General features: G+C 39.6%; 2 protein-coding genes across 2 annotated transcripts; one reads left to right on the forward strand and one right to left on the reverse strand.

Moving 5' to 3' along the window:
• On the forward strand, positions 1-8397 carry LOC111325958 (potassium/sodium hyperpolarization-activated cyclic nucleotide-gated channel 2). Its single transcript, XM_022929878.2, has 8 exons — positions 1-695; positions 1940-2649; positions 3193-3342; positions 3719-3937; positions 4413-4559; positions 5490-5733; positions 7058-7277; positions 7562-8397. The coding sequence occupies exons 1-8, from the start codon at positions 509-511 to the stop codon at positions 8043-8045; spliced, it is 2361 nt and encodes a 786-aa protein (XP_022785613.2). The 5' UTR covers positions 1-508; the 3' UTR covers positions 8046-8397.
• LOC111325957 (methylmalonyl-CoA mutase, mitochondrial) lies at positions 8229-23167 on the reverse strand. The gene is made up of 21 exons (XM_022929877.2): positions 23009-23167; positions 21609-21725; positions 21166-21297; positions 20517-20623; positions 20046-20124; positions 18898-19002; positions 18029-18163; positions 17329-17446; positions 16739-16950; positions 15906-16082; positions 15361-15444; positions 14880-14985; positions 14044-14135; positions 13276-13320; positions 12724-12798; positions 12276-12326; positions 11862-11963; positions 11281-11421; positions 10940-11067; positions 10297-10385; positions 8229-9119 (listed from the first exon to the last, which is right to left on the reverse strand). Exons 1-21 carry the CDS (start codon positions 23069-23071, stop codon positions 9040-9042), a joined length of 2238 nt encoding a protein of 745 aa, XP_022785612.1. The 5' UTR covers positions 23072-23167; the 3' UTR covers positions 8229-9039.
• Between the last annotated feature and the right edge of the window lie 4479 nt (positions 23168-27646).

Consider the following 27646-nt stretch of genomic DNA (forward strand, 5'->3'; position numbering starts at 1 on the left):
CACTTAATTTGAAGTAACATGTACGAAATTCCCTGGTTGTATCCTTACTGCTGTTTGGAAGGGTATACAATTCTTTTTGCCGAGGACAGCGTACCTTTTCGGTTTGGTTTAGACGGTGGTTTATCAGAATAGTTTCACCAACTGTTACGTTCTCGTCGACCAGTCTGCTGTAGCCTTTATGGGAACACTTGTTCTATTTTTGTATAATTTAATTTAAGTTCGACTTCATCCAGTCCCTTTCCTTTAAACAATTCTAGAGTTTGACGCGCGCGCGCTCAAATTAGATTCACCAATTACCTGCGTCATAGGAGGACAACCTTACGATAGTGAAAGGCGCACAGATTCTACAGATTCTATCATTCAACCCACCAGTCATCTTTCGCGATGTAGTTCTGGCCGTTAACACTTGCGCCTGGCAACGGGGCACGTTGTCAATTATGTGATTTCTCGAGAAATGTCATTGTTTGACGGAAAGCGATCTTCAGTTAGCGCTTACGTTTGAAAGAAAATGATGTCCAGCCACAAAGATATCAATGACACCCGCTGCAAAGTGTGTACACTTATCCGTCCGTGTCCGTGTGATGCGGAAAAATCGATCCATGATATTAGTAACAGGGACAAGGGAATTGACGAACCCGTTATTATTATAAACAAAAGAAGAATGTCTAAAAGAAGGCACTCGTATCCTGAGCTAGGTAAGATCCGATTGAAAAAAAGAGGAAACGGTAAACTACGATTGCATTGGCTCTTCTTTATTACACTTTCACAGATTGCTTAAAAAAAAAAAATCACAATGAGTTGGGTCAGTACGGCCTAGTTAACGAGTTCCAAAAACACTGCACACTTGGATTACCTTTCAATCATTGGCAAGCAAGATGGGCCGGTCTTACCCGTCGAATAGCCCGAGCAGCCAATCACGAGAATCGATTCATTTCATCTTCCCCACAGTCAGCCATCTGAATAATATACCGCCTGGTTAGCTCATATTGTAGACTACGGTGGGAAGTCGAGCGTTCAAGCTCCAGACTGGAGTAGGGTCTCAAAATAACTGAGGAGAATGTGCTGCCTTTGCTATGACATCTGCAAATGGTTAGACATTCTAGTTTTCTTAGATAAAAAAAACCCGTAGGCCTGTCTCCTGCATCTTCTCTGTGCTAGTTAGCAGGGAACTGCGAAGAACCCACCTAGTTAACACTAAGAGTGGGTAACGTAGCTTCAGGTGTTGTGGTCTGGCTTTGATTCTAGTATTGAGGGCATCGATCTGCAAAAATTTCCTTCAAAAATTGTGAAATGCTCAATACAGTTTGACCAAAGTCTGTCGCAAAGTGTTGTAAAGAGCCATGAGCTGTAGGATATGGCGCTATAGAAATCCTCATTATCATCATCATTATCATTTTTATTATTATCATTTTTATTATTATCATTTTTATTATTATCATTTTTATTATTATCATTTTTATTATTATCATTTTTATTATTATCATTTTTATTATTATCATTTTTATTACTATCATTTTTATTATTATCATTTTTATTATTATCATTTTTATTATAATCATTTTTATTATTATCATTTTTATTATTATCATTTTTATTATTATCATTTTTATTATAATCATTTTTATTATTATCATTTTTATTATAATCATTTTTATTATTATCATTTTTATTATTATCATTTTTATTATTATCATTTTTATTATAATCATTTTTATTATTATCATTTTTATTATTATCATTTTTATTATTATCATTTTTATTATTATCATTTTTATTATTATCATTTTTATTATAATCATTTTTATTATTATCATTTTTATTATAATCATTTTTATTATTATCATTTTTATTATTATCATTTTTATTATTATCATTTTTATTATAATCATTTTTATTATTATCATTTTTATTATTGCTATATGGCTTTTCTACTTTTCAGGTCTGCATAAACGTAACGAGGCCGGAAGGGTGCGACGCCGCCCCTCAATAGACCAGCAATCAACCGTCGAGACCTTAACAAGTCACGCTCACCTCCAAACGATAATGGCTGCGAGACAGAAGAGCTGGAAAGTCATAGCGTTTCTCAAAGACATATTTGCGGCCAATCCTGATAACAAAATGGCTCTGAAACTCTTCGGAAATAAAGCGGCGGTTCTTCTAGAGCAGCGTCGACAAGCGCAGAAGGGCAGAGGCGTCATTCACCCCTTCAGCACATTTCGCTGGTATTGGGACATCCTCCTAATAACATTTATCTCTATGCATGTTATTCTTCTACCTGTGAGTATCGCCTTCCTAAGCGACGACCTTTCGCTGCATTGGCTGATTCTCAACGGTATCTCTGATTGCATTTTCCTCATAGACATTTTTTTGAACTTTAAGACCGGTATTATGGATCCCAACAATAACGAGGAAATCATTTTAGACAAAACGATTATTCGCCGGAGGTACTTGCGCGGTTGGTTTGTTATCGATTTGGTTTCGTCACTTCCGTTTGACTACGCCTACTTTATCGCGTCATCTTCGTCCGCGCAACAAACGCTGATCAAGGCATCGCGGGCTCTTCGTATTCTCAAACTTGCTAAGTTGTTGAGTCTTCTTCGACTCCTCCGTGTCTCAAGATTAGTACGATACATCAAGAGATTTGAGGAGGTATGGTTGTGTTAGCATAGGGAATAAGTGTTAGTTTATGAGGGTCACATCATCTTACATATCACTGAATTATGACGGAACCTCTGTTTGAAAGTGAGGTGAGAGTTGACCCTCAAATGGATGAGCAGAAATAAATAATGAAAAATCAAAACTAAAGAAATAATTTATTTCGTCAACCTCTCAACTCCCAAGAATGACCAAGACAGAATTTCTCCTTACAATACAATTTCAATATCAAGCAGACAAGCGTGCGTGCAATCTGAGAACAAGGTATTGTCATCAAAACTTATTTGACGATTCGTCAGTTTAAATGATTTATTTACAAAGCTTATGTTTCCAAGCAATAGCCTAATTTCGTGCCCAGATCCTATCGTGTAACCACTTGGCCGTGAAAGATCTAGGTACGAGCCTAGTAACAGCCGTTAGCGTTGTCACTATCTTTCTTATCAGCGTTACGGTTATTGTACCCGTGGTCATGATTACTATGGTTCTTGCTACTGCTTTTGTATCTCTTATGGTTGTTATTTTAATTTAATGTTGCAGTTGCTGAACATATCTGGTGGCCAGATCCGTATCTTAAAACTGATTGGTTCCATGCTGTTGTTGTCCCATTGGAATGGCTGTGTCCAGTTTCTCGTCCCGTATCTGCTAGAATTCCCAGATAAAAGCTGGGTCGTCATCAATGGATTAGAGGTTGTCATATTGTTAGGGTTGTATATGAAAAAAAGCATCACTGTTTGATAACAAATGATGTTCGGAAAACGCATAATTTTTGACAAAGACGGGTGCAGAGGCACGATCGGGGGTGGGATGGGGTTCATACCTCCTCTCTCACCACACCTACTGGTACTTTTGCTGCTTAACTGAAGCCAAATTTCATATGAAGACTGGGCGGCGTCGATCGACTTCCCCTATAAACAATCCCAGTTCCCCTCATCTATTGCAGGACCCTGCTTTTCAGCGAGGTCTAGGGCAGGCAACCTTACCCTTCAGTAGGAGCAGACACCGGCGGTGTACACTAGTAATTGAACTGGCGGTGACTTATGCCCTGTTCTGTCTCCTTCTCCAGGACAAGCCCCCAGCCACACAGTACAGCTGGGCGCTATTCAATGCCATGTCCCACATGCTGTGTATTGGCTACGGACGGTATCCGCCCCAGGCTATCACTGAATTGTGGATGACCTTGTGCAGTATGACCATAGGTGCTACTTTCTACGCTGTTTTCATCGGCATCATGTCCAGTTTAATAATGTCTATTGATTCGTCAGGACGGCTTTACAATGAAAAGGTAACCAATAGTTGGGAGATAGTGGCGTCCATGGCCATAACAACAAGAAGCTTCCACGAGATTACCACATGCAAATCTTTACAAAACAAAAGTTTTGAGGATATTTTTTCCATTTTTTTAGATCTAATTTTTAGGTAAAAAATAACTTCCATGATAAAAAAAACTGTCTAACTGTGTCTGCGAGGACCTGAATTCGCATGTATTCCCGGTTGGTTTCCAGGGCTGGAAGTCGGAGATCTCCAGCTATTTTGAGTCCAAAGCGCCAGCTAAAATGTCACCGCTTATATTTTGAGAGAGCAAACAGAAGTTGGAGCCTAAATAATAGGGAAAAGAGGAAGGGAGGGGAGGGAGGGGGGGTATTGTTAGTGTTTCACCTTACAGTTGGTTTAGAAACATATCTTCTGCCATTAAGTCTTGTTGGTCCTCCGCCTTACAATTGAAATAATTTTAAAAAATCGACTATTGGGCATTTCAGTTGAGTCAAGTGAAGGAGTACATGCGATACCGAAAGCTGCCTCTGCGCCTTCGTCTTAAAGTAGAGGACTACTACGAGCATCGTTTCCATCACAAACTATTCGATGAGGATGTTATACTCAGCGAGCTCTCCAAAGCCCTGAGAGCGGTAAATATTCAGTCATTGTTCTTCACGTACCTAATAAGGCCTGCGATGAGAAACAAAAGTAAGTCGTTGACAACCCTCCATTCAACATAATAAAGAGAAATCCTCTAATTCATTTCTTGCTAGTTTCGTGAATGTCCTCTCCCTACCTAGAAAATGTGGCTGAGGAGGGGGGAAGGGAGAAATAAATGAGAGTCAAAGAAAAATATCAAAAAACAGTAAAGCCTGCCAAGACTTTTGCCTCTCATTGTGGTCAAGAAAGGATTTATCTTGTACCCAGACCTTTCACAGCCAAGCGTATATAAGGTCCTACATTTCAAATACAGTTAGACGGTAGGAACTGGGTACAATAATGAGATATGATAAGATATGATAAAAGGGAGGAAAGTGCATTTTGCGTTCCGGGGATGAGGGTCATGCGATACCACTAAGAATAGCATCTTACCTTATCCTCCATGGATTCTTTTGAGGAATTCGATTATCAAAAACTTTGCAAGTCATTTGAGAAGCTGAATGACGCACGTATTGGTTCTTATGATCTTTTGGAGGATGATGACGTTGTTATTAACGACTTTTTTTATTTTTATCATATAAGACAAATAGATTCTCTGTTGCGGTGGGTCTCGACCTCGTTCCAAGGGCCTTTTCCGTTAGCTGGAGGTGGGACCCACCCCCAACTAAGAGGAAAGGCCCTGGGAACGAGGTTGGGTGGGTCTGTGCAGCAATATATCAAAGAAGACGTCAATATGTGGGAAGAAAATCAGTGCCAATGTGCCACTGATTTGTTCCTACCGCATTTTGACATCGGGCTGAAGAGACTCGGGGCAAAATGCACGGAATCCAGTTGTTTAACATGCTTTATGCTATACCTGCTTATATCAGCATTTCAAATCACTTTTGCTCTAATATAAGACATCTATACTTGGTTTGTAGGAAATTTTGGTTCACAACGTTAGCACATTACTTCAAACAGTACCCTTCTTCAGTAGCGCCAGCAATCATTTCGTCGAGGATATCGTCGGCAAACTGCGATTCGAGGTATATTTGACAGGTGAATACATATGTCGGAGTGGACGCAAAGGAGATAAAATGTACTTCATTCAAAGGGGAATTGTGGATATTCTAACTAATGATGGTACTTTGGCCACTAGCCTCGGGAATGGTTCGCATTTCGGAGGTAAGCGGGTACCATTTGGAAGTGGAGAGGCTCCTTTAGGGACCGGTCATTAGAGAGATTTAGCACCGCGTTTACGTGAAACGTGAACGGCAAGAGTGACCACGTGACCTTGTTTTTCCCGCCATTTTTTCACGTTTGCCGGATGCACTTTGCCGTTTCTACGTTAAAGTAACCTGTTTCGCATTTATCGCGCACGTGAGATTTTCTCTGTTCGTGAGAGTAGAAGTTAATTGCCGGAAAAAGGGCGCCAAAAGTATTACTTGTTGGTCATGCATGCAAGGGCGCTTTCAAATCCACCATGACGCGAGCTCACGCGGAGCTAAAGTAGCAAGGTTCACGCTATTTTACGCGAAACGCGAAAGGACAAGCTAACGTTTGCCGTTTCACGTGAACTTCGTTCTAAATCTCTCTATTATTTATCGCCGGAGGGGGAGTGGGGGTGTCGGAGGGTCTCGGTAGCATCGCAAAAAAATTATCTCATCTTCCACGTGGTATTATGATTACCTCCCCCCCCTGCATTAAATTTTCTCTATTCCTCCTTTTTAAGTATGTTAAAGACGACCGACCCTCCCCAACCCATTCCCTTTAAAAACCATGTGATCCCCCAAATCCACCAAATCTCCCCATCCCAGACGATGAATAATGACTGAATCCAACCTCGTTCCCAGGGCATTTTCCCTCAACTTGGGGAAAAGGCCCTGGGAACGAGGTTGGACTGAATCCTTAATTGCTCGTAAAGCAAATAAATACAATGTTCCGCAAACTTATCCAGCTAGTTTTTTCTACCGAAAATTTGAAAGTGATAACTAACCCAGAGATTATCCTCAAGACTTCTTTTCTTATACTCTATACCATTGCAAATTTTGAAGATTAGACACGGAGGCAGTGTTAAAAAAAGACCCTTTTACACCCGTAGACACATGCATATTCGGCATAAGAAAATCCAACTCTGACGAGGAGTATGGGCAATCTCAATTTGATCCACCCTTCCCCACCAAAACCATTCAAGAAACTTACTCAGTTGTCAACAACTCCTCTGCTAATTAAGTCTGAAGCGTGTATCCACAAGCCAAGGTAGACACGACCGAGGGATTCCTACAACTCCAGTGACAAAGACTTTACACCTAACTTTACTTATGCTCTTCAGCTTTGTCAGTCACTTTAGTCCTCTACCATAATCTGTTCCCAGATCCTACCGTATTACTGTCACCGTTTGACCGTGGAGGGTCTGGGTATAAGACTACCTCTACCACTCAGTTAATTGGTTTCAGCGCCAAAGTTTCAAAATTAGAAATCCTTGATATAATGTTAATTTTCTTGCCAGAAATTTGTCTCTTAACACGAGAAGCACGTAGAGTTGCCTCTGTCCGAGCTGCGACTACTTGCAATCTGTACTCTTTGTCTTCGCCTCATTTTCATGAGGTACTCATAGAGTATCCTGATATGAAAATAATGTTGGAAGAAGTCGCGAAAGAGAGACTCAGTCGTATAGGACTTGAGCCGACCCTAGTTGAGTCGCTGACGAAGGATGAAGATATGGGAAGGTGAGACAGAGGGTATGGTGGAAATTAGGCTCTTACTGGTTGTTTTGATGTGGGAAATTGTGTATTTGAGACAGAAACCGCTGCCAAAAAAGACTGAGGTCTTTCTGAGGCAAATGTGCTCTTTACTTCCCCAGGATTAATATCTTGTACTGCAGCTGCTCGCGAATACGGAAATCGATGCGTTATTAACTAAGCATCAGGCTAAGATGGTAGGATATTGGCCAAATAAGAACGAGGCTAAAATCTGTAAGATCTCACCTAAACACATTTTGAATGCTTCGCAGGTCAATATTTAAAGCAGAGGAAGGCTCCCAAACGAAACCTCGTGAGCTTCATCCCCTCCAACAAGAAGCGTCTACTTCCAAGAAGACTGCTTCTCCTCCGCAGGGCAAAAACAATGCCACAGCAATAAAGGTTACCACGCCCTCAGATGCGTCTGCGCATACCACGTCTTCGGAAGCTTTGCCGGAAAACAAGTCTTCTGCAGCTGTGCCAAAGGATTCCACGCCTTCAGCTGGCTCACAGGTAGATTCTTCCTCCACCAAACAACAATCTGAGGACACATTTCCACCCCAAGCCAGAAGCCCTCCACCCAAGAATAAGGGGAAGCTTCCTCCAATCCTGTCAAAAGCGTTCTTCAACACTGTTGCACCGGGACTGTCGCTTTTTGCACAAAAGAATCTGCCTGAGTTAGACGTCGTTGTCGAGGAGAGCAGTGATGATGAAGAAGAAGACCCGGATGTGATCGCTATCGTGGCAGACTTCTAAGATTCGGATATTTACGCGTCTCGTTATTTTGATGACGAGTTCCATAAGATTTACGTAGGACCTCGATATTTTGTAAAGCTTTGTGTAGTGGACCCGTTTCTCCTTCACGACAAACCTTTAACTACAGATAATTAATTGCTATCATTATTGAACGCAAGACATATAAATACACAAAACAGATACTTAATTTTCTATTCGTTGCGCATTGCAATTTCACAACTTTAGTTTAATACTGTTTACTTTTTTTGTACAACTACTATTAGTTTCATTTCAAAAAGAGTTGAAAACATTTGTTACCTTTCAAAATAACATGAATAAATCTTCATGAATAAAATGGAATGTTAAAAATACGGTTCATTTTGTGGCTTTGTCATTCGAGACTCTCCTATCATGTATTCCATCTTCTCCAGGTTACACGGGCAGAAAACAGTCTCCCACTCAATCCTGTTACGGTCCTCATTTATTCGCTGAAATGTTTTGCCTCTACATAGCTCTTCGAGTGCTCCTCAAGTTATCTTATCCCTAGTCGCTTATTATTGATCTTTAGAAGCGCGAGAGGGATTGGAACGGGTCAGGAAGGTACGCCACCAGGTCTTCCAAGGCAAACCATCTACCCTTAAGCGCCTATCTTAAAAGGCACGAGTTCACTATGATGAATGCATTGATAACTCTCTCTTTCTATATTTTGTATTTACAGTTAACATGTCATAACTTAAATAGTTAGATCAATTAGCCACATCACCAGTTTACAGGCGGACCAACTAAGAATAATGCAGTGGAATAAGTTTAAAGGAGAGACAAAGCATTGCATTTAAGGTAAATTTTTTGGAAGGGAAACCAGAAAAATATTGAAATAGCGGGAGCCTGATTCAACGGAAAATTTCCCTTTGCAACGTCACTGGAGACACGTCAGGGTTTTCTGAGATAACATAACCCTTCAACTAGACTTGAAGGCCTCCGCTATGAAAACCGGTCAAGAGTTTGGCTTGTCAGATTATGCGGCAGTTTTTTGGTCAGCATTATTGTTCTGTATTGCATCTAGGACATCCATGGCCGCCACTGGTATGCGTGTTCCTGAGTCAAGAGTAATTAAGAGCAACGTTAGGTTTGGGCAAAATAAAAAAAGGAAAGTTGCGTAAAGAAAAGAACTTTACTGAGTAAAAAACACTATCTCGCCAAATCGTCATACTACAAGACGGACGCTCTCAAATGAGTGAAGTGACCGAGCTGTTTTCAATTGAGTATGGAAAATTATCTGGGAAAGCATTGGTTATGCTATTATTCGCTACGATTGGTCTACCAAACCAAACTGACAATCACTGAATCAAATGCAAAAGAAAAACCAACGGTAACTTGCTCACTCGTGTTTTCCCGCACTTAAACAGTTAATACAATGAAAAATTGTTACCTGCTTGTGAAAAAATAAAAAATAATAATAATAATAAAAAAATTCGTGGCTGGTGCGACGCGGCGTTTCGTCTCGGCAAAGAGACTCAACAGATACTTTTCATAAGTTTCAAGCGAACCCGTCGAGCATCGCGCCAAAAGTATATCCTGACTTCGCGAACTGGACTTTGAGCGCGATGCTCGACGAGTTCGCTTGAAATTCACGAAAAGTAACTGATGAGTTTCTTGGCCGGGAAGAAGCACCGCGTTCGCTTGTTTTTACTTTGAGTTTTCATTGGCTCCTCAGGGTATTTTCTTTCGATCTGAACGACTGTTGTGATTACTTTGATTTGGATTTTGGTTTTACGTCACTCAAACCAAAAGTGATTTCTATATCATTCCAGTATAAGGCCCATTTGCCCTCAGGTCTTCAGTGGGTATGGGCAATATTGTTCGAAGGAACTATTTTCTGTAGGAACATAACGAAAAGATAGCGTTCCTAGAGAGATAGCACTGACGAAGCTTCGGACGTCCCTGACGCTGTGTGAAACTAGAGAAGTACCAGGGAGATTTAAAAAGCTTGCGCTGTCCTAAGCTCGTGGAAATCAAAGATACAGTGCGGCTTTCTTTCGTCGAGGTTTTATCATCGGAAATAAACTGTCTTGCGACAGCGTCAATGGGCAGAGCGCTGGGCGACACTTGGGCTATCTGCGAGAATGGAGGTGACTGTACATCACCTCGAACGTTGAGTAACTTGAGTGGCGAGAAGGCTCACCAGAAGCATTTATTTCGCGCTGGAACACGTGACACTAGTAACGTCACTGCGTAATTATCAACACCCAAATGTTCCATCGCTCGAACTTACCGGGACCGAAGATGCAGTGAACTCCCGAATCATAAAGGAACTGGTAGTCTTGCGGTGGAATAACACCACCACACACGACAACGATATCACTGCAAGGAAAAGAGCAAAAAAACAACCTGATGGCCATTTCTGACAATACCTAGTTTGAGTGGTAAGATATCAATTTACCCTTTAATCCCTAAAGATTGACTAGCTTCTAATTTCTCCTTGTAGTATCCCTCTGGAATTACAAGTAATGGTCGTGAGAAAAAGGAAAGCTCCTGATTGCCACACAAAATCTCCTTGTCAGAACCATAGTAAATGTAATGAGGACAGCGTGGAGAAAATGAATACTGACGTAATGGTGTAAGGGGTTTAAAGTTGTTTTGATTAAGCATTCAAACGATCAAAACAACTTAATTTTTTTTTGCTACAAGAATCTCGACCAAAATCTAGCGCAAAACGATTCCTCGCGCTTGACGATGGCTGAATGGGATCACTTTAAGTTCTCTTTCAATATCCTCCTCTGTTTGATTGGCTGTTGAGACAGCCTCGACTTCCAGTTTCTCCGAAACGCGTCCAACATGTCTAAAAAGTAAACTTTTACGATGAACCCCTTGTTTTATCCCCCTCTCCTCGACCTTACTACAAACACCTTACTTACCCTCTTCCCATTGACTTCATCTGTGATATCAACTCAGGAATCAGCGTTTTGTGTCCAGCAGCCTGGGAACTAATTCCCACCACATGAACATCCGCGTCCACGGCCTGTTGAGCAACTTCATTAGGAGTCTGGGGCGAGAAAAAGAGCAAATTGCTAAAAATAGATAATTTTCACTCGACGTAGGCATTCATTTTCAGGTCATCACTCCGGAGAGGCCGCCCACCTGTGAGAGAGTTTCATCACCAACTCTTTAAGGACGGACCGTCGAGTTTTTTGACGTTGTTGGAGTCGTTCTTTCCTTTCTCTGTATGACAAAGACAATAAAGACACAGGCTACTTACCTGGAAGAGAGGTCCAATGTCGACATCAAATCCCAGATCAGCGAATCCAGTAGCGATAACCTTTGCACCTCTATCGTGCCCATCTTGACCCATTTTAGCAACAAGGATCCTGGGACGACGGCCTTCCTGTTCCACAAAGGCCTGGGCACGAAATAAAGAAATCACCCTTATTTAAGTAGCAGAGTAAACTAAGCGTCTGTATAACGCACATGTTTGCTCCAAATACTTATCAAAACTAGTCGGAAATTTTCTAAGTTTCCAACGAAGGTGGCAGCGATAACGGCACTTCTCTCTCCAACTTGTTTAAAGTCTGATTCTCAGACAATGAGTAAAGGCATATCACTCTAACGTCACTGCACGCGATGAGCCTGGTAAAGACCTCGCTCAAAAATAGAGTTCTCTTTCGAGGCCTGGTCTGAGGTACGATTCCTCAAAGGAACTCAGTATATTTTTCTCATCTTTCCGGCTTAATTTCATACAGCAGATCATGATAACGCTGATGGGACTACTTCTTGCAAGTATAGTCACGACTTCTTCTTTAAATTATAATCTACAAGCCATGATTTATGGTAGTAACTTACCTCAACTTTCTTCATGCACTTGTTGATTTCATCGGATTCGCCAAACTCTGTTTTGTAGGCACCGCTGACCATGCGATCACTGGCGACATGCCTGCCAACCACCTTTAATCAGTAAGAAAATGAGTCTGCCCATGTTTATTGGTACTTAATGAATGTTGGAACATTTTCATTCAGCTCTTACATGTTCGTTGGACTTGTTACATTCGAGTCCTCCAAATTTAAGGAATATAACTACAATGTAACTGAATGGAAATAAGACACTGAGGTTGAATATGGGCTGGATATTGGGGGGCAGCTTGACCAACTCGTCTAGCAGCCGACAGAAATAAATGGCGTTCCCTGGCCGGAGCCCGATGTGCATAGACGTAAAGAGTGGACTGGTTCACGAGCTGTCTAAAAATTTTTATCACTTACCCTCTCCATTGCCTCGGTAATCTCGCCCACAGTGCAGCGAACCCTTGCTGCCTTCAAAGACCAAAAAAAATTCGAGGAAATTTTACCTCCGTCACATGTAATTATGCACATCTCAAAGAAATAAACATCGTCTTGCAGCCAAGTCAAAGAGGACGCGTGTTTCAGGCAAGGTAAAAATTGCATTGGCGAAAGAAATTAGTTCATACAAATATATACATGAAGACCTTTTACCTATTAAAACAACTACTATAAATAAATATGAGCTCCAAAAGCTTTTTACACGCCGCAGTTTGTGTTTCTTGAATACGTGTCCTTGTTCTATATCTCGCAATTGCTCTGGTCTGCAACAAGACAAACTTTAATACTCAAAACTAGCGAGCTTTGTAACACACACAGATTTAACCTTTTATATCAGGTGGTCACCAAAAATGAAACTTTGAAAGCGTACTTTGACAGCAAGATCAAGAAGATTCCCTTCTCCTGTTTTGCAGCATTCTGATATGGCATTCATGGCAAGATTCACCTGCAGAGAAAAACAAATTTGGCCTTGTTAAATAACCTTCAAAAGTAAAACGTTAAGAATTGGTAAGCTTTGATAACATATGTATGTTAACGAATGAAAAGTTGGCAATGGATGCGACTCTTACACATGACCGAGGAGATTAAATCTGGCTTTGTCTAGAACTTGTGGCTAAATTACTAGCAAGGGAGACTTTGGGTCGAAGAGTCCAGATTCGAGCTTCCTTGTGATGGGTCTCGGAAAAGTCACGTTTCCTCTCATAGCGCCTTTCTCCACCCAAGGATATAAAAGGGTACCAGGATATTGTGTGGCATTCCGTCCAATGGGAGAGCCACTACTCCTAACTGCTTTTATATAAAGGAGACCGCAGTAAACTCGAACTTTTGAGTTCGCTTCGTAAGGAGACCATTTTCCAACTGACGTAGAGACACTTGAGCCGGGAGATTTTAATCAGGAAAAATAAACATTTTGACTATTTACCTCGTCTTGATTTCGCGTCTCCTTGACACGCTTTATTTTCTCTAGCTAAAAGAAGGCAAATGCACCAAATTTTGAGTAGCTAAAAACGTTTTCTAAACCGAGTTGTTCGAAGCTCAACTAATGTGAGATATACAACGTTACTTTGAGAAACTTTCCCAGCAAAATATCGAGACACTTTCCTTCTAAATTGGATCTAACTACGAAAATTTATTTTGGAGTTTAAGATGTACCAACGGCGACGGCTGGGAAAACTTTGTCCAAAAATGAACTTTCATTGCCATTAATAATTTCACCAGGAGCTAGGTGTAGTTACCGCTTGTGAGGATGCAAGAACTCCCTCTTCACCTTTTTGTGTGAATATAGCATTAAGTTCAAAGTGAAAAAGTGACTAAATTACCGTTGGGGGTTCCTTTCCAAGTGTGCGCAAAATTTAGTGATTTCACGCTGTTGCTATGCATAGGATGGTAAGAAATGAACAAAGCTCCTAAACGCACGTGCCGGGCTATTGTTCTGCCCATGAATTCTATTGTTTTGCTATATTCACGTTAACGTCGCTGTTCTGGTTTTTTTCTCAAAGCTCCCATTATTCCAAGGTCATATGAACCTCCGAGAAAATAAACACTCCCGCTTAACTCTGTAATAAAAGATCAGATTTTCTCTTAAAAATGTGCATGTCTCGAGAAAACCCTCTGATTGAGCAAAATTACCCAAAGGAATTGGCTCATAGTTTGAGAAACTTTTAAAGAAGAATGAAGTCTTCGCAGTTACCTGGCTCTCTCGCACTTTGGTGTTATCCACAACAAGCACGTCTATTTCTTCTTCTTTAGCCAAGCGATATTTATTAACACCGACGATAGTTTCTAAGAGAGAAAAATGGCATCTTTGAGAGATCAGTCCGCATGGTGGGCAATCGTTGAACTGGACGCGAATAATTACGACCGGCACGTGCAGGTGGAAGTTGTGCGTGCAAAAGCGAGTAAGAACTGCAAGTATTAATAAACACGCAATAAATAATTTCCCTCGGTGCGTTATGACAAACTGAAACAATCACGTGTACTTCTATGGGTTTTCTAAATTGTGGGGGAATAAAAAGATAAGCTTCTCCTTGCTGAATCCCGTTGTTCACCAGGTGACATAACAGTCTATGAACAAGGAGACTTGGAGAAGAAAATTTTGCCATCTACGAAATTCGCAAGTGTGCATTACTTGACAAAAACATTGCAGACAGTTGAGCGGAACTCCATACTAGCAAGTTTTTCCTATCCGGTTATTTTTAACAATTTTTCACCCTTTACCTTTGCAGATTAAAAGTTTAGTAGAGAGGGGAATAAACTAAAGGTTTAATATTCTCGACATATCTGAAATTCAATTTTTCCGAAGCGTTTCTCAAAACGAGCGAATCAAGAAACCAAAAGAGTTTTTAAGCCCCCAGAAAGAAGGAGGAGCTGTATTGGGTGACGGAATTTGCACATTCTTCAACGGAAGTGGAATTGAGACTAGGACAAAAACGGGATTTTACCAAAATCTGGGTTGAGAAATAGATACATACGTTCCCTTTATAGTCCCCCAGAAAGGCTCCGACCTCCAAGATATCCCTTAGTTACCTGATCCCGCGTCAATCCTCGCCTGTCGCTTGGCTGCACATTCCTCGATTCTCAGTTTCGGCATTCCAGCGGCGACAGCTTTAGCCATACCTCCCATTTTTTCAACCTGGTTATCAAATTCTTGCAGTTAACTGTCTTACAAAAAACACTCTGAGAGAGAACCATTGTTTTTAAGGCACTACATACTGGGAACCGCCTCGACTTGTATCACCCTACAAAAAGTTAAATTAGACTTTTTCTTGCGGTTGTCAAAAACCACTCTTCCCGCGCAAGCCACAAGGTGGACTTTTTCCTCCGTTTGCTGAAAGCTTTGCTGTCTCTTTACACCTTTTCCGTACGCTATTTCTCTAAAACTTTCCACAACTCACAGTTATCCCGCGCTTTCCATAAGTACAACATCTTACGTTTACCTTCGCGCGCCCCTTACGAAACCAATGACAGCTGCATTTTTTTTTTTTGTCGGAGGTCTAAACTTACTAACCTCGTTAATGACAGCCAGGCCTTTTTCGTATATCTCGTCGGTGAGACACTCCATCATGTGCGACCCACCCCATGGGTCTGCAACCTAAGATGAAACATCCCACGTGAGTAAAGACGACATCTTAGAGAGATTCAACACCGCGTTTACGTGAAACGGCAAATTAAACGTCAGCTTGCACTTTCACATTTCACGTAAGAAAACGTGAACCTTGCTTCTTTAGCTTCGCGTGAGCTCACATCATAGTGGGTTTAAAGGCGCCCTTGTATGACTTACAAGGAATAGTTTTGATGCCCTTTTTCCGATAATAAACTTCTGCTCTGTGACAGAAAAAGTGAAGAATCTTACGAACACGGCAAATACGAAACGGGTTACTTTCACGTAGAAACGGCAGAACGCAACCGGCAAACGTGAAAAGATGGCGGGGAAAACAAGGTCACGTGGTCACTCTTGCCGTTTACACATCTTTATATTTGAATAGGGAAAGTTCTAAAGAGGTCAGTTACGTGAATTAATGATTAAAGATGGAAAAATCAATCAAGGATTACATTAGGAATCCCCGACTCCTCTTGGAGAATGATCTGCGTGTTACGAGCAATCCTAGCACTGAAAGGCGTGGGTAGTGCTAAGGCCTCGTCGAACGAGTTGGTATGCAAGGACTGGGTTCCACCAAAAACTGCTGCCATCGCCTCTATTGTTGTCCTGATGATGTTGTTATATGGATCCTAATAGAAAACAAAAACAAATACAAACAGTCTTACATATTCTACAGGTAAATCTCAGTTGAAGTCGGCTGAATCATATCAAGCGTATTTTTCACAAACAAGGAGAAACTACACGTACTGTATGAAACAAAATGACCCCTTCACTAGTTCACGGTAAATTTTGGCAACTAATTAAGATCATCCATTTTTGCTGATCCTATATCAGATGTATGGAGAAAGCTGCAAGAGAACTTAAAATTTGTTTGTCTTAACATAATTTATCAATCATGGACAAAAAGAGCAAATGTTTCCCTAGTAGATCGAGAAGGAACAAGGTAGGAATTTTTGATATATAACGTCTCAAACTATTTTGTACAAGGAAAAAAAAAAACGAAAAAAGAAACACTTGCTCTGAATCTTTCATTGACACTGTCTGTTCAGCTTTCCAAAAACAAGTTGAAACAACAACAAAACCAAAGACGTTCCACCACTGGAATTGTTTATTTTAGCAATAAAACAAATGTTTCCGGGCTCTTTAACGTGATAAAGCCATAGGGGATGTTGGGACGATTATAACTATGGTTGGGAGAACACCGGAGGAAAGCTTATAAACCACGAGCCGAGGGCGAGAAGAACAACAGCTCTTAAAGAAAAAAGGATGCAGGGAAATTCGCTACCTGCTCAGTGAGAGACCAGCCAGAAGTCTGCGAGTGAGTCCTCAACATGCAGGACTTCATATTCTTTGGTTTGAAATTCTCCTCAATCTGACGAGCCCACAGTCTGCGGGCAGCTCTCATCTTTGCTATTTCCATGTAGAAATTCATCCCAATTCCCCAGAAGAAGGACAAACGGGGTGCAAAACTGTCAATGTTTAGTCCAGCTTTGAGTCCTGAGAGAAGACGGCAACATAAGAAGAGTGGAGGACTACAGGTTTACTAATTACATGTAAGCCAATGAGAGCATTCCACAGGAAAATTACCGCCTTCACACTATTCTATACTATTCCCTTGCTCTTTATTGTCATTGTTATGTAGTACAGTTGCTAAAAAAAAAAAAAAAAAAAAAAATACAGGGGCAGGATAATTAATAAAGAAATTAAACCCTTAACAGACACCAATTTGAGTGAATTCTGACCTTCACTTGACCCCTTCAGAGACACATATTTGATCAGCAGAAAAAGATTGAAAAGTGCTTCTGTCACTATACAGAGAGCATAACCTCTCTCTCTCTCTCTTTGCACTTTATTCTACCAGTGTTCATTGCATACCTGTTCTGCAGTACTCCAGACCATCAGCTAGAGTGAAAGCCATTTCCAGCACAGCATCTGCTCCGGCTTCTTGCATGTGGTAGCCAGAGATTGAAATACTGTTGTACTTTGGCATATTCTGTCATAAAAAAGTATTGTAAAATAATGTTTTTAAATATTGATTTCTATAATGTATCAAGTAAAACCTTTTTTTTTTGATAATATACACAGAAAATACATTGAAAAAAACAGGCAAGCTAAGTCATCAATGTATCTCCAAATGTCTTCATCCCCAAGTGGAAGGGAAGGAAACCCATTGGATTTTACAACAGGGTCTCTGGTCCTCCATCAGCCACAGGACATAGACAATTGTTCACTTAATTTTGTTGAAATTCTCGCGCCTCTAAAGAAGAGAGAGTATGTGGTTGGCAGTGCCTCACATGCAATTTTTCCCAATGAGCAACCGATTCTAGGGTAAGAGGCAATCCCTGTATAATGTACCACAATGGCTATAGCAGTAGTCAATTTAACCTATTTAATACTATTACCAGTACCAGGCTAAGCGATGCATGACATCTAGTCAGTACCATTTATTCAAGTGAGTCTACTCCGTCTCTCCTGGGACAGGAGACTGATTTGTTCCGCTGTAAGTGCCTTCCAACATTAATTCTTAATCATGATGCTAAAAGACAGACAGTTTGAACCTACATGCACTGTGTACCTGTGAGGTGAAAGAGAAGATGTCGCCAATGATCTTCATGGATGGCTCAGGAGGAAAGATGTAAGTATTCCGCACCATGAATTCTTTTAGGATGTCATTCTGGATGGTCCCTGACAGCTGCTCTTGTTTTACTCCCTAAAAGTTAAGTTGTAAACATTTATTTATCAACTTTTACCCTAATAAGATCTTGTTATTAATAACCCTGCAAACAAAATAGGCCAGTCTTGCCACTGGGGATTACCTGCTTCGATCTTGAAAATATAAAAAATTAAAAGACTTGTAGCTTGACAGGTTTGGATTATTTGTTACTTAATGCCAACTTAACAGACTTGCAAGAAAAAGTTCTCAAGAAGTTTTGACACTAATTGACAAAGTCACTCACACATCCTCAGACTGTCAAATCAAAGACAACAAGAACAAGTACATTAACCTGAAATTTATTCACAGATTTAATGGTGTTATTCTTTTACCATATACTGTAATGGATGCTTTATTGACAGGGCTTAATGACACTAACATTTCAACTTACTAGCCAAGTGGCTAATGACATCTTAGATGTTACAACAATTTCAGTTTGTTTACTAGCCAAACTGGCGAGTGGAAATCGAAAACCACAAGCTAAAACTGAATTTCTACTAGTCTGTGGCTAGTGGGCTAAGTACTGTTAGTGTTGGACCCTCATTGATCAAGCTTGTTTTGTCATGGTGGCCCTATGTTGACTTGTCTATCAATTGATGTGGAATTTATGACTTTCAGCTTTGTCCCCCATTCATAAAATGCAAAAAAGAACTTGGCCAATACCCAAGCCTTTGGATTCCATGCTTAATCAGTAACACTTAATGCTGTACACAAAATATCATAATACTTACTTGTTCCTCTGCTGCAACAATATACATTGCCAACACTGGTAAGACAGCACCATTCATTGTCATGGAAACTGACATCTTATCCAAAGGTATACCATCAAATAGCATCTGGTAAACAATTGATACCACAGGAAAATTCAATACCTGATGAGGAAATTCTGCGTCAAACCGCCTCCCGTTTGGCTCAATTGGTTAGAGTGCCGGATTGTGTCGTGTGGGAGGTCAAAGGTTCGAGCCCCGGCCGGACCAATATACTCATGATCTTAAAATAACTGAGGAGAGTTTGCTACCTTTCTATAATATCAAGAAATGGATAGGTATCCTAAGTCTTCTCAGATAAGGATGAATAAACCGTAGGCCCTGTCTCCTACAGGGTTAGGGGTAGGAGACATTAATTTCCCATGCACGAGATTACTGTGTGGTGGATATCCTCCCCCTGGGGTGAGATGGGTGGGTTTATTGGGCCCGCAGTAATTGGCGCAAGCTGTTGCAGTGTCCCTGCCTGTCGGCGAAGTTAATAATTATAAATTATAAGTTAAAAATTATAAATTATAAATTATAAATTATAAATTGCATGTCAAAACTAATATCACACCAATCCCAAAGAAATGAGTGCGATATCTGTTTTCAAGTGCAATTTAAGACAGAATTCACGGGTTTGGTAATGAATTTTCCTTCAATGACATAACTGAATAAAAATAAATAAAAAAGAAAACAGCAATGATATTCTTTGAGTGCTAAACAAGAGATGCCAAACAACATCACTTACCCTCATTTTCAAATATTGCAATTCCATGCTAAATACTTTACTTCATAGACCAATCAGAATACCAGATTTTATCTAATTTATACTATTCTATGGTTTACTGGTAAATGCGCTTGTATTTGCATTTTTAATCGTTCTTAAATCAGCCTCAGCCCCCAAGATTTCACCCTAAAATAGACGGATTCTGCCAAAGCATTCACATCACCTTTTCCTCTTAATTGATAGAGTGGTAATTTATTTTGAGGCTTGCAATTTTTAATCTTGATTATACCCCCTTGCACACCACTGCTTGTGACAAAGTGTTCAAGTGAGACACACCACAGGAATCAAAACGTGATCTCAGTAGCAGTGAAATGCAAACATCGCAATAGAATAAGTCTATTACCTTCATATCTTCTACTAAATCCACTGCAACTCCAGCCATTCCAACATCACCATGCACCCTAGGGTTGTCTGAATCATACCTAAGACAAATGGCAATAGTTACTATACATAGGTAAAGTCTGTTTATGAGCCTAGTGGCCCATTAGACCGGTGCTTAACTCCGGTTTCTGTAGCATGAAGTGACTAAGAGTGTTTCTACTCCCCCCTGGATGGGATGCCAGTCCATCGCAGGGTTACCCCCAGCATTAAATTGCCCGGACCACTCAATCCGGAGTCGAGCGCACTAACCATGAGGCCACTGTGCCTCCACTGTTTTTTCATGATAACAAAAGTTTTCATTCACTAATAAATTGACCTACATGTACATGTACATTGTCACTTAATAAAGTCTGGGCAATGATCTGTACATTAACGTACATCTAGTAAGTGTCTTTATCAAAATTTATCTAATACATAGATACAATTTGCTCACCCTCTATGCGTAGCAAGATCGAATGCAACACTGAGTCCTTGCTGTCCAGCTTTAATGTTGTCACGGTAAAACTTGTTACTTTCCTCAACAGTACTAAAACCTGCATACTGCAAACAGTAAAAAATTTTTCTTTATCAGAATTGGCTGTGATCAATTATCAGCTGGGTTAATTTACACATCATGTTCTTTATTTCATGTATCTCTAAACTGAGAGAAAATTGGGCCAGTCAGAATGATTGATGAAATAATTTTTTTCCAGTTCAAGAAATACAGTAAAACAAAATGAAATACAAAAAAAAATCATGCTGGCCAGATTTTACAAGATCTTAATTATTATGGAAAACTCAGTCCACAGGATTAATAGGAAAAGACTCAGTGACTTATAATCAAGCTTCCAAGATATTCAGTCAGACTGAGTACTGTCTCTCCATGAATTATAGGGTACAACTATAGCTATTCATAGCTACCTAACTAATGTGAATTCTCCATTAAATTGGACCATCACACTCATCCCTTTTTGATTCATGCAATATCAGTTTTTGCACGTAATTTAACCACGAATTCCCTTGTCAGGTAATGAATTTTCACTAAGAATTAGTACACCTTATATCTCACCATCTTCCATCTGTGATGTATTTGATTAACATACCTGTCTGATGGTCCATGGGCGGTTAGTGTACATGGTGGGGTACGGTCCTCTTGTAAATGGAAACTTTCCAGGTACCTCTTCCTCAGAGTGCTGTGTGTCTGTTTTGGTGTACACAGGTTTGATGTCAATACCCTGTGTAATGTGGTAAATAGTTTATTACTAATCAGTAGTTTCACTGTAATTATAGATGAATCATTTAACAAGGCAACAACAAACTTTGTACTATATTTTGATAAGTGGAAATTAAGCTGCCTTGGTTGCTTCCTTGGATACTGTTCTAGTTATAGTAAAAGTCAAACTTCCTCTATTGAACCTGCTCTCAAAACTTCCTTGTTTGTTGATTATGACTACCTCTAACTTATCTTGTCATAAAAAAAAACAAAACAAAACAAAAAAAAAAACAATTTTTACTTTTATTGCTGATTACTGAACCAGTTACTTACCTCAGGAGTATGCCATGTCAACTTTTTTTCTGGATCGGCACCTTTTAACTGTTTCTTTGCAAGTTCAGCCCATTCTGGATGCAGGGGCTCTCGATGAAGAGTGCGTCTTCCTAAAACCTTAATACATAAACAGTGTACATCATTAGTACTCATTTGTTCAAGTGTATTTCTGTATCTTTGAGGACATAAACCCTTCACACCCCATTATCAGCATGTACATTCTCCATACTGTTCTCTATACATTTCTTTGGGTGCAGAGAATTTGTTTGACAATCAAGAACTATTTTGGTTGTTGATCCTTTCCTTTACTCTCATGACCTTCATGTGTGATTCAGGTGTGATATTGTAAGGAGAAATTAGATGCTAGTCAATCCCTTACTTTAATCCACCTCCATCACCAGCCTCAGTCCCTACTATCTCGGCATTGTAGGGCCTTACCATGTTTCATTTCATTTATTTAACAACTATTCACCAAAGTGGAAGTGGCTAGTGGTGGATATTTACTGAAAGGGTGAGGAAAATATCCACTGCTAACCAGTGAATAGTTATATATGTTAAAAAAGTAAGACAATAACTCATTTATTATTGAAACAATTACAAAGCTTTTGAGCAAAATGTGGGCAAATGCTCAGAGAAGAATCCCAAAAAATAACGAGTTTGAATTAAGCCAATCAGAGTGCACCTTAACAATATTCACTGTTTTAGTATATATTTTTTTAAAGTATCATAAACCTAGTTGTTGAGCTGAATTTTAACTTCAAGAAAAAAAATTCAGGGGCTAAATTTCTGAATTTTTGAATTTTTTTCATGTAAAAGAAATTAGCTGGCTTCAATTATGCTGTATTTCTTTGAGGCTGTCCTACACTATAAAGAGGACTGGGGGGGTTGGGGGGCACCTGAAAAAAGTAATGTCCCTGAATGTAACAAATGTTTCAATGGTAAGAAGATGTTATTAATTTTAAAAATCACAATAATAATATCAATCAACTTAATTTATAAGGGGTAAAACACGTATCATTTAACAAGCTGATAAACAGATGGCCCTCGATGTTGCAGGCTATGCGAAAATTTCTAGAATAATTCATTTTTTTAATATGCAGGTCTAAACTTTTTGCAAATGTTAGCTCAGTACCCTACGATCAAAACCTCTAGAAGATCTTTTGAAAACGCGTGTTATAATTAAGAAACGATTTAGAATGTTAAAACAAAAGTTCAACCAGGAAAACGCTAATTTTATCAAAACAAACTTATAAACACAAAATATTTAGAGCGATCTCTCGCGACAAGAACTGTTATGAAGAATTAGTCATTTAGACGAGGATAAATTTCACACGCCGTGATTAGGATCACGTCTTTGAGTCTTTCGTTCTTGAAAAAATAAAATCATAAAAAATCTTTACCTGGTAAGCTGTTGAGAGCGGATTTAAAACACCTTTGCTTCTAACCCTCGCACAGGTCAACATGATACGAAAAACAACCGAAAGATTTTTCCTTTTCAGATAATAGTCGCCATCAGCAACCTGCGATACACACGTTACATGACGCTTAAACTGGAGAAAGAAACATACAGCTGGCCAACGAGTAGCTCATGTAACGCAAGTTGTCACGCAACCGCCTGGATCATTTCGAACAATAAAAAACACGCAAGACAAGACAAATAAGACAAGGGGAGCAACGACTCGACAGCTTCCAAGAGCTGCATTTTGTTTTGGACATATCAGTCTGGCCTATTTCCGATTTTGGACACTTGTAGCCAATTTGAAATTTTGGAGACAAAGGCCAATATGGGATTTTGGACTATTGCTGATTTGAGATTTTTAACAGTAGTGGTCGATTTGGGATCTTGGACATCAGTAATTGATTTAGGACTTTGGACACTAATGGCCGATTTTTGATTGCGGACATTAGCAGCTGCTTTCGGATCTTGGACACTAGTGGCCGATTTAGGATTTTGGACACTAGTGGTCGATTAAAGATTTAGGACACTAGTGACTGATTTGGGGTTTTTGACACTGTGGCCGTTTTTGGATACCAGGGGCCCATTTCTGATTTTAAACATTAGTAGTGACCTATTTTTCTTTTGGGCAGTTGTGATCACTAGAGGTCTGAATTTTTATTTTAGGCAACAGTGACCTACAATGCGGAATGTTTTTTTTGTGTGTGTGAAACAACGGTCTCACAAAATGGAATTGCAATTAAATAAGAAAATTATAAATGATTAACAGGCAAATTAAAATTAAAAGAAGCCTATTTTAATCATTATTGGGGTCCAGAGGATAGACCAATCTAGGAACATCAACAGTGAGGTTCTTGAGCAAGCCTCTATAAGTTATCATTGTTATTACTATTGTCATCATCATCATCATCATTATTATTATCATTATTATTACTATTATTATTATTACTATTATTATTAATATGATTATTCGTTACCATCCAATCATTGGCTGAGTGTTAATTATTCACTGCATTCTTGAATCATCTTTCTCTTGTGGAACAGGGTACTCACAAATATGCGGAATGTGGCAGCAGTAGCCACATCCAGTCTGAATCGCCTATTTTATTACATAATAATTTGAATATATCAACAAAGTTGAAATGGTAAATTGGCCACCGTTACGGTTATGAAATGCTGACGTTTCGAGCGTCAGCCCTTCGTCAGAGCCATTCACAATTTTTTTTTTCTTTTTTTTTAAGTACATTCCAAAACCCATTGCCTTTTCAGTGTATTATTTTTAGTTTTTTTTTTTTTTTTTTCATCGAAGGAGGCTCTGCATCGATTTGGTCCACTCATTAAGTGATACACGATACTTCGTTATTTCTGACACTAAAAAAGATGTACAATCACGACTTTGTTTCAGTGTAGTACCAAAATGAAAGAAGTATGGTACGTTTTTCTGCTATCTACCAGTTTGTGATATAATGAGTGATTCTTCTTCAATTGCCTTGACGTCAGTTTCTAATGTGCCGCGCTTTTCGAAAAGTTCCAAAAAATAGCAGCAGATTCTTAGAAAACCGCTCCTCGTTAATTACTACAATGAGTGCATCAAGCGCGAAGACGGTCTTTGATTTTCAGATGTCATGGTCACGAGACTGATTGGTGAACCTCTTTGTTTTTGAGTGGGTAAGAAGTAAGCATAAGCTGTCAACACGCATATTAAATACGCTGTCAGTAAGCACATTTCGTCAATTACAGCCAAGCTCTGAGACGGGTACATAGCTCGTCCATAGTAGACCTTGCAACTATTCCTATTCAGTTTTTCAACTGACGAACTTCTCCCTTCAAAAACAACTACCAGGAAGAGTAAATTTCCAAGCTTTGGTAAGTCTTTAATCATTCTTTATTCATTTCTGCAGCTAGCTCAACGAAGGAAGGTGCAACACAGTTGGTCTGGACTTGAAGCGTTCTCTTCGCTGTTATTTTAGATCTCTCCGATTCAGTCAGCGATGATGTTAGTACTCAGAACTTTTCAAGGAACAAGAGATAGAATGACATAGAATGCTTTAACCACTTTTTACTTATTCCGTTATTCCATGTTTTATTTTTTTCCGGGGGGGGGCAAGGAATGGGGAAACTTAGTGAAGGAGTGAAGGCATCTGAATTTGCTTTCAAACATTTGCAATCCGACGACTTTTTGCTCTTCCTTTGAGAAAAATTGTGACCGACACTTCGATGTTCTGATTAAGTGATTTTGCAGTAACTGCTGCTATCTTGGGGTTACCTCCAGGAATTATGGAAGTGAGAAACGGAAGTTTTCTTTAAATAACAAAATGCCTTTTTGGATAAAACACATAAACTTACTAGGCTGCAATAAAGAGCAACCAGTGAAAAAGAGTAAAAAGATCTGCCACGTAATCGTTTTTCAATTTCGTAAAAATAATATTGGATCCGTTAATTGTTGTTTACAAAGCTTGGCGGGGTCTCTTGGCTTAGACTTCACAGTTTGAATATATCAACAAAGTTGAAATGGTAAATTGGCCACCGTTACGGTTATAAAAGCTGACGTTTCGAGCTTTAGCCCTTCGTCGGAGCGAATAGAGGAATTGTGGGTTGTGTGTGCCTTTAAAGGCAGAAAATGGAGCTACGTGATTGGTTGGAACATGGTAACGAGAAAAACAGGAATAAATTAGTGGAATGAAAAGCGTTCGTTGATGCCTGTGAGATTTAGACTACCGGTTTGAAAGATGAGCCTTTGTTTAAGAGTCTTGCGGCTTTCCGTGCTACCTAAGTGTAAGGAAAGACCGCATATTGCCATATGTTGCTTAGAATGATTGGGTAAATTAAGATGTCTAGCGACTGGTTTCGATGTGTCCTTGTCATTCCTCTCCACGTCGCGAGCATCAAATACAAAGAACGACAAGGAACGATAACAAGACCTTTATATCACAACAAGTTTCCTTTTGGGGTAAGAAAGGTGCTTATAGATTTAGACTAAAATTTATAGAGCTGTTGATGCGAAATGATATTAATGACGTTAATGGTTATGTTCACAGAGGACAACAAAAGTTTTGTCTCAGATGAAATATAACTTCTCTTTGTTTTTTTTTTTTTTATTATTCCTCTTTGGGTTGATATCACGTTTACTCATGATTTCTTTCGGCTCTTTCCCAACAATTCAAGTTCAGAAGAAGATGAAAAAAATATGATAAACAAAGACCACCTAACGGTGGCAATCATCTTGTATTCCGATCATTCTCGTCCTTTTCGCGTTTTATCTTGCGCCTTGTAAGCTCACCTTCGTTGTTCTCCTTATTAGATTTAATGTTTATGATTAGTTTTCCTTGCTCGTCGAACATTTTAAATCACATTCATTGTTTAAGTTAGATCTTTATTGACTAAGAGCTTTTAAATACTAAAGTTTTTTCTAGACCACAGAAATTGAACTAGCTTCTTGTCTCCATGCATAATCCAACCACGCAATCGATAACTGCCAACATTTCACTGATTAACTGACTTAATCTTACTTCATTAATTAAGACGTTCCGAAATTGTTGTATCTTTTAACAGCGTCTGAACGAGCGGCAACTACCATTCAAGACATTGATTACGGAGATGGCACAAATATCCAGTTTACACTCGTCATTCCTGATATACATGTATACGTCTCATAACCGCAGTTCACACATATGTTTCATATGTTTGTTGTTGTTTGATTTATCATCTACGGGTTTATATCGAATTAATTTGATGGCCTGCTCCCAGTTGGCTTGTTAGCTCAATTGGTAGAGCGCTGCACTAGTATCGCAGAGGTCAGTGGTTCGAGTCCCGTACAGGCCTGAAATTTTTTTCAGGTCTGATTTTCACTATTGCTCAAATAGTGCTTTACTGCGAAGGATCGTTCTCATATACGTCTCATAACCGCAGTTCACACATATGTTTCATATGTTTGTTGTTGTTTAATCAGGGTTTTCTTCAGCTGATACTGTTGTTGATGAGGATAAAGACTCGAATGTCCCTGTCCATGTTGTTGCCGTTGGGGTGGTCGGTGGAGTCGTGGTTGTCGTCATCGTTTGTGTCGCTGTCATCATTGTACTACGCAAGCGTCGCCATAGTGTAACGCTGGCTGAGTCGCGTGGCGCCCACGAAGCCGCTACTCCAGGCGTGTGAGTTTCTGCAACAGCAATGTCTTCATTATATGGCATTAATTACTCGCATAGAATTTAAAGAACTAATCTTCTATTATAATTTTCTGATTTTTAGCCGAGTGGCCAAAAGAATGAAATCACAGTTGCGTGTGCGTGTAACTTTTTATAGAAGACTTTTTTTTAACCTCTTGCAAGATGCTGAATAGTCTTAAAAACAGCCAAAGTCAGTGAATCCCATAATTTCTTGGCATTTCCTTGCTTAAACTATTTTGAACACTCTCGTTTCCCTTATTGCAGAACTGTCATTATTGGTTTGCCATGTAAAAGCACGTATTAGTTATTTTAAATGTTAAGAAGGCGTTACCAAGGAATGGGAGGCGGCAATCTGTTTATTCAGACGCTTTTCCGATATAATTCGAAATCGTTTTGGAAAAACGTTGGAGCCAAAAAAG

This window comes from Stylophora pistillata, chromosome 12 (genome assembly GCF_964205215.1).
Source record: "Stylophora pistillata chromosome 12, jaStyPist1.2, whole genome shotgun sequence".
Classification (NCBI taxonomy): Eukaryota; Metazoa; Cnidaria; class Anthozoa; order Scleractinia; family Pocilloporidae; genus Stylophora; species Stylophora pistillata.

What these genes read in the sequence shown, in the direction of transcription:
- LOC111325958 (XM_022929878.2), top strand. Translation starts at nt 509, where the DNA reads ATGATGTCCAGCCACAAAGATATCAATGACACCCGCTGCAAAGTGTGT. An exon ending in TCGTCATCAATGGATTAGAG is followed by an intron (nt 3,343 to 3,718) that starts GTTGTCATATTG and finishes CTCCTTCTCCAG; the next exon opens with GACAAGCCCCCAGCCACACA. An exon ending in AAGGATGAAGATATGGGAAG is followed by an intron (nt 7,278 to 7,561) that starts GTGAGACAGAGG and finishes AATGCTTCGCAG; the next exon opens with GTCAATATTTAAAGCAGAGG.
- LOC111325957 (XM_022929877.2), bottom strand. Translation starts at nt 23,071, where the DNA reads ATGTTGACCTGTGCGAGGGTTAGAAGCAAAGGTGTTTTAAATCCGCTC. An exon ending in GAGGATTGACGCGGGATCAG is followed by an intron (nt 14,136 to 14,879) that starts GTAACTAAGGGA and finishes TTTCTCTCTTAG; the next exon opens with AAACTATCGTCGGTGTTAAT. An exon ending in TTACCGAGGCAATGGAGAGG is followed by an intron (nt 11,964 to 12,275) that starts GTAAGTGATAAA and finishes TACTGATTAAAG; the next exon opens with GTGGTTGGCAGGCATGTCGC.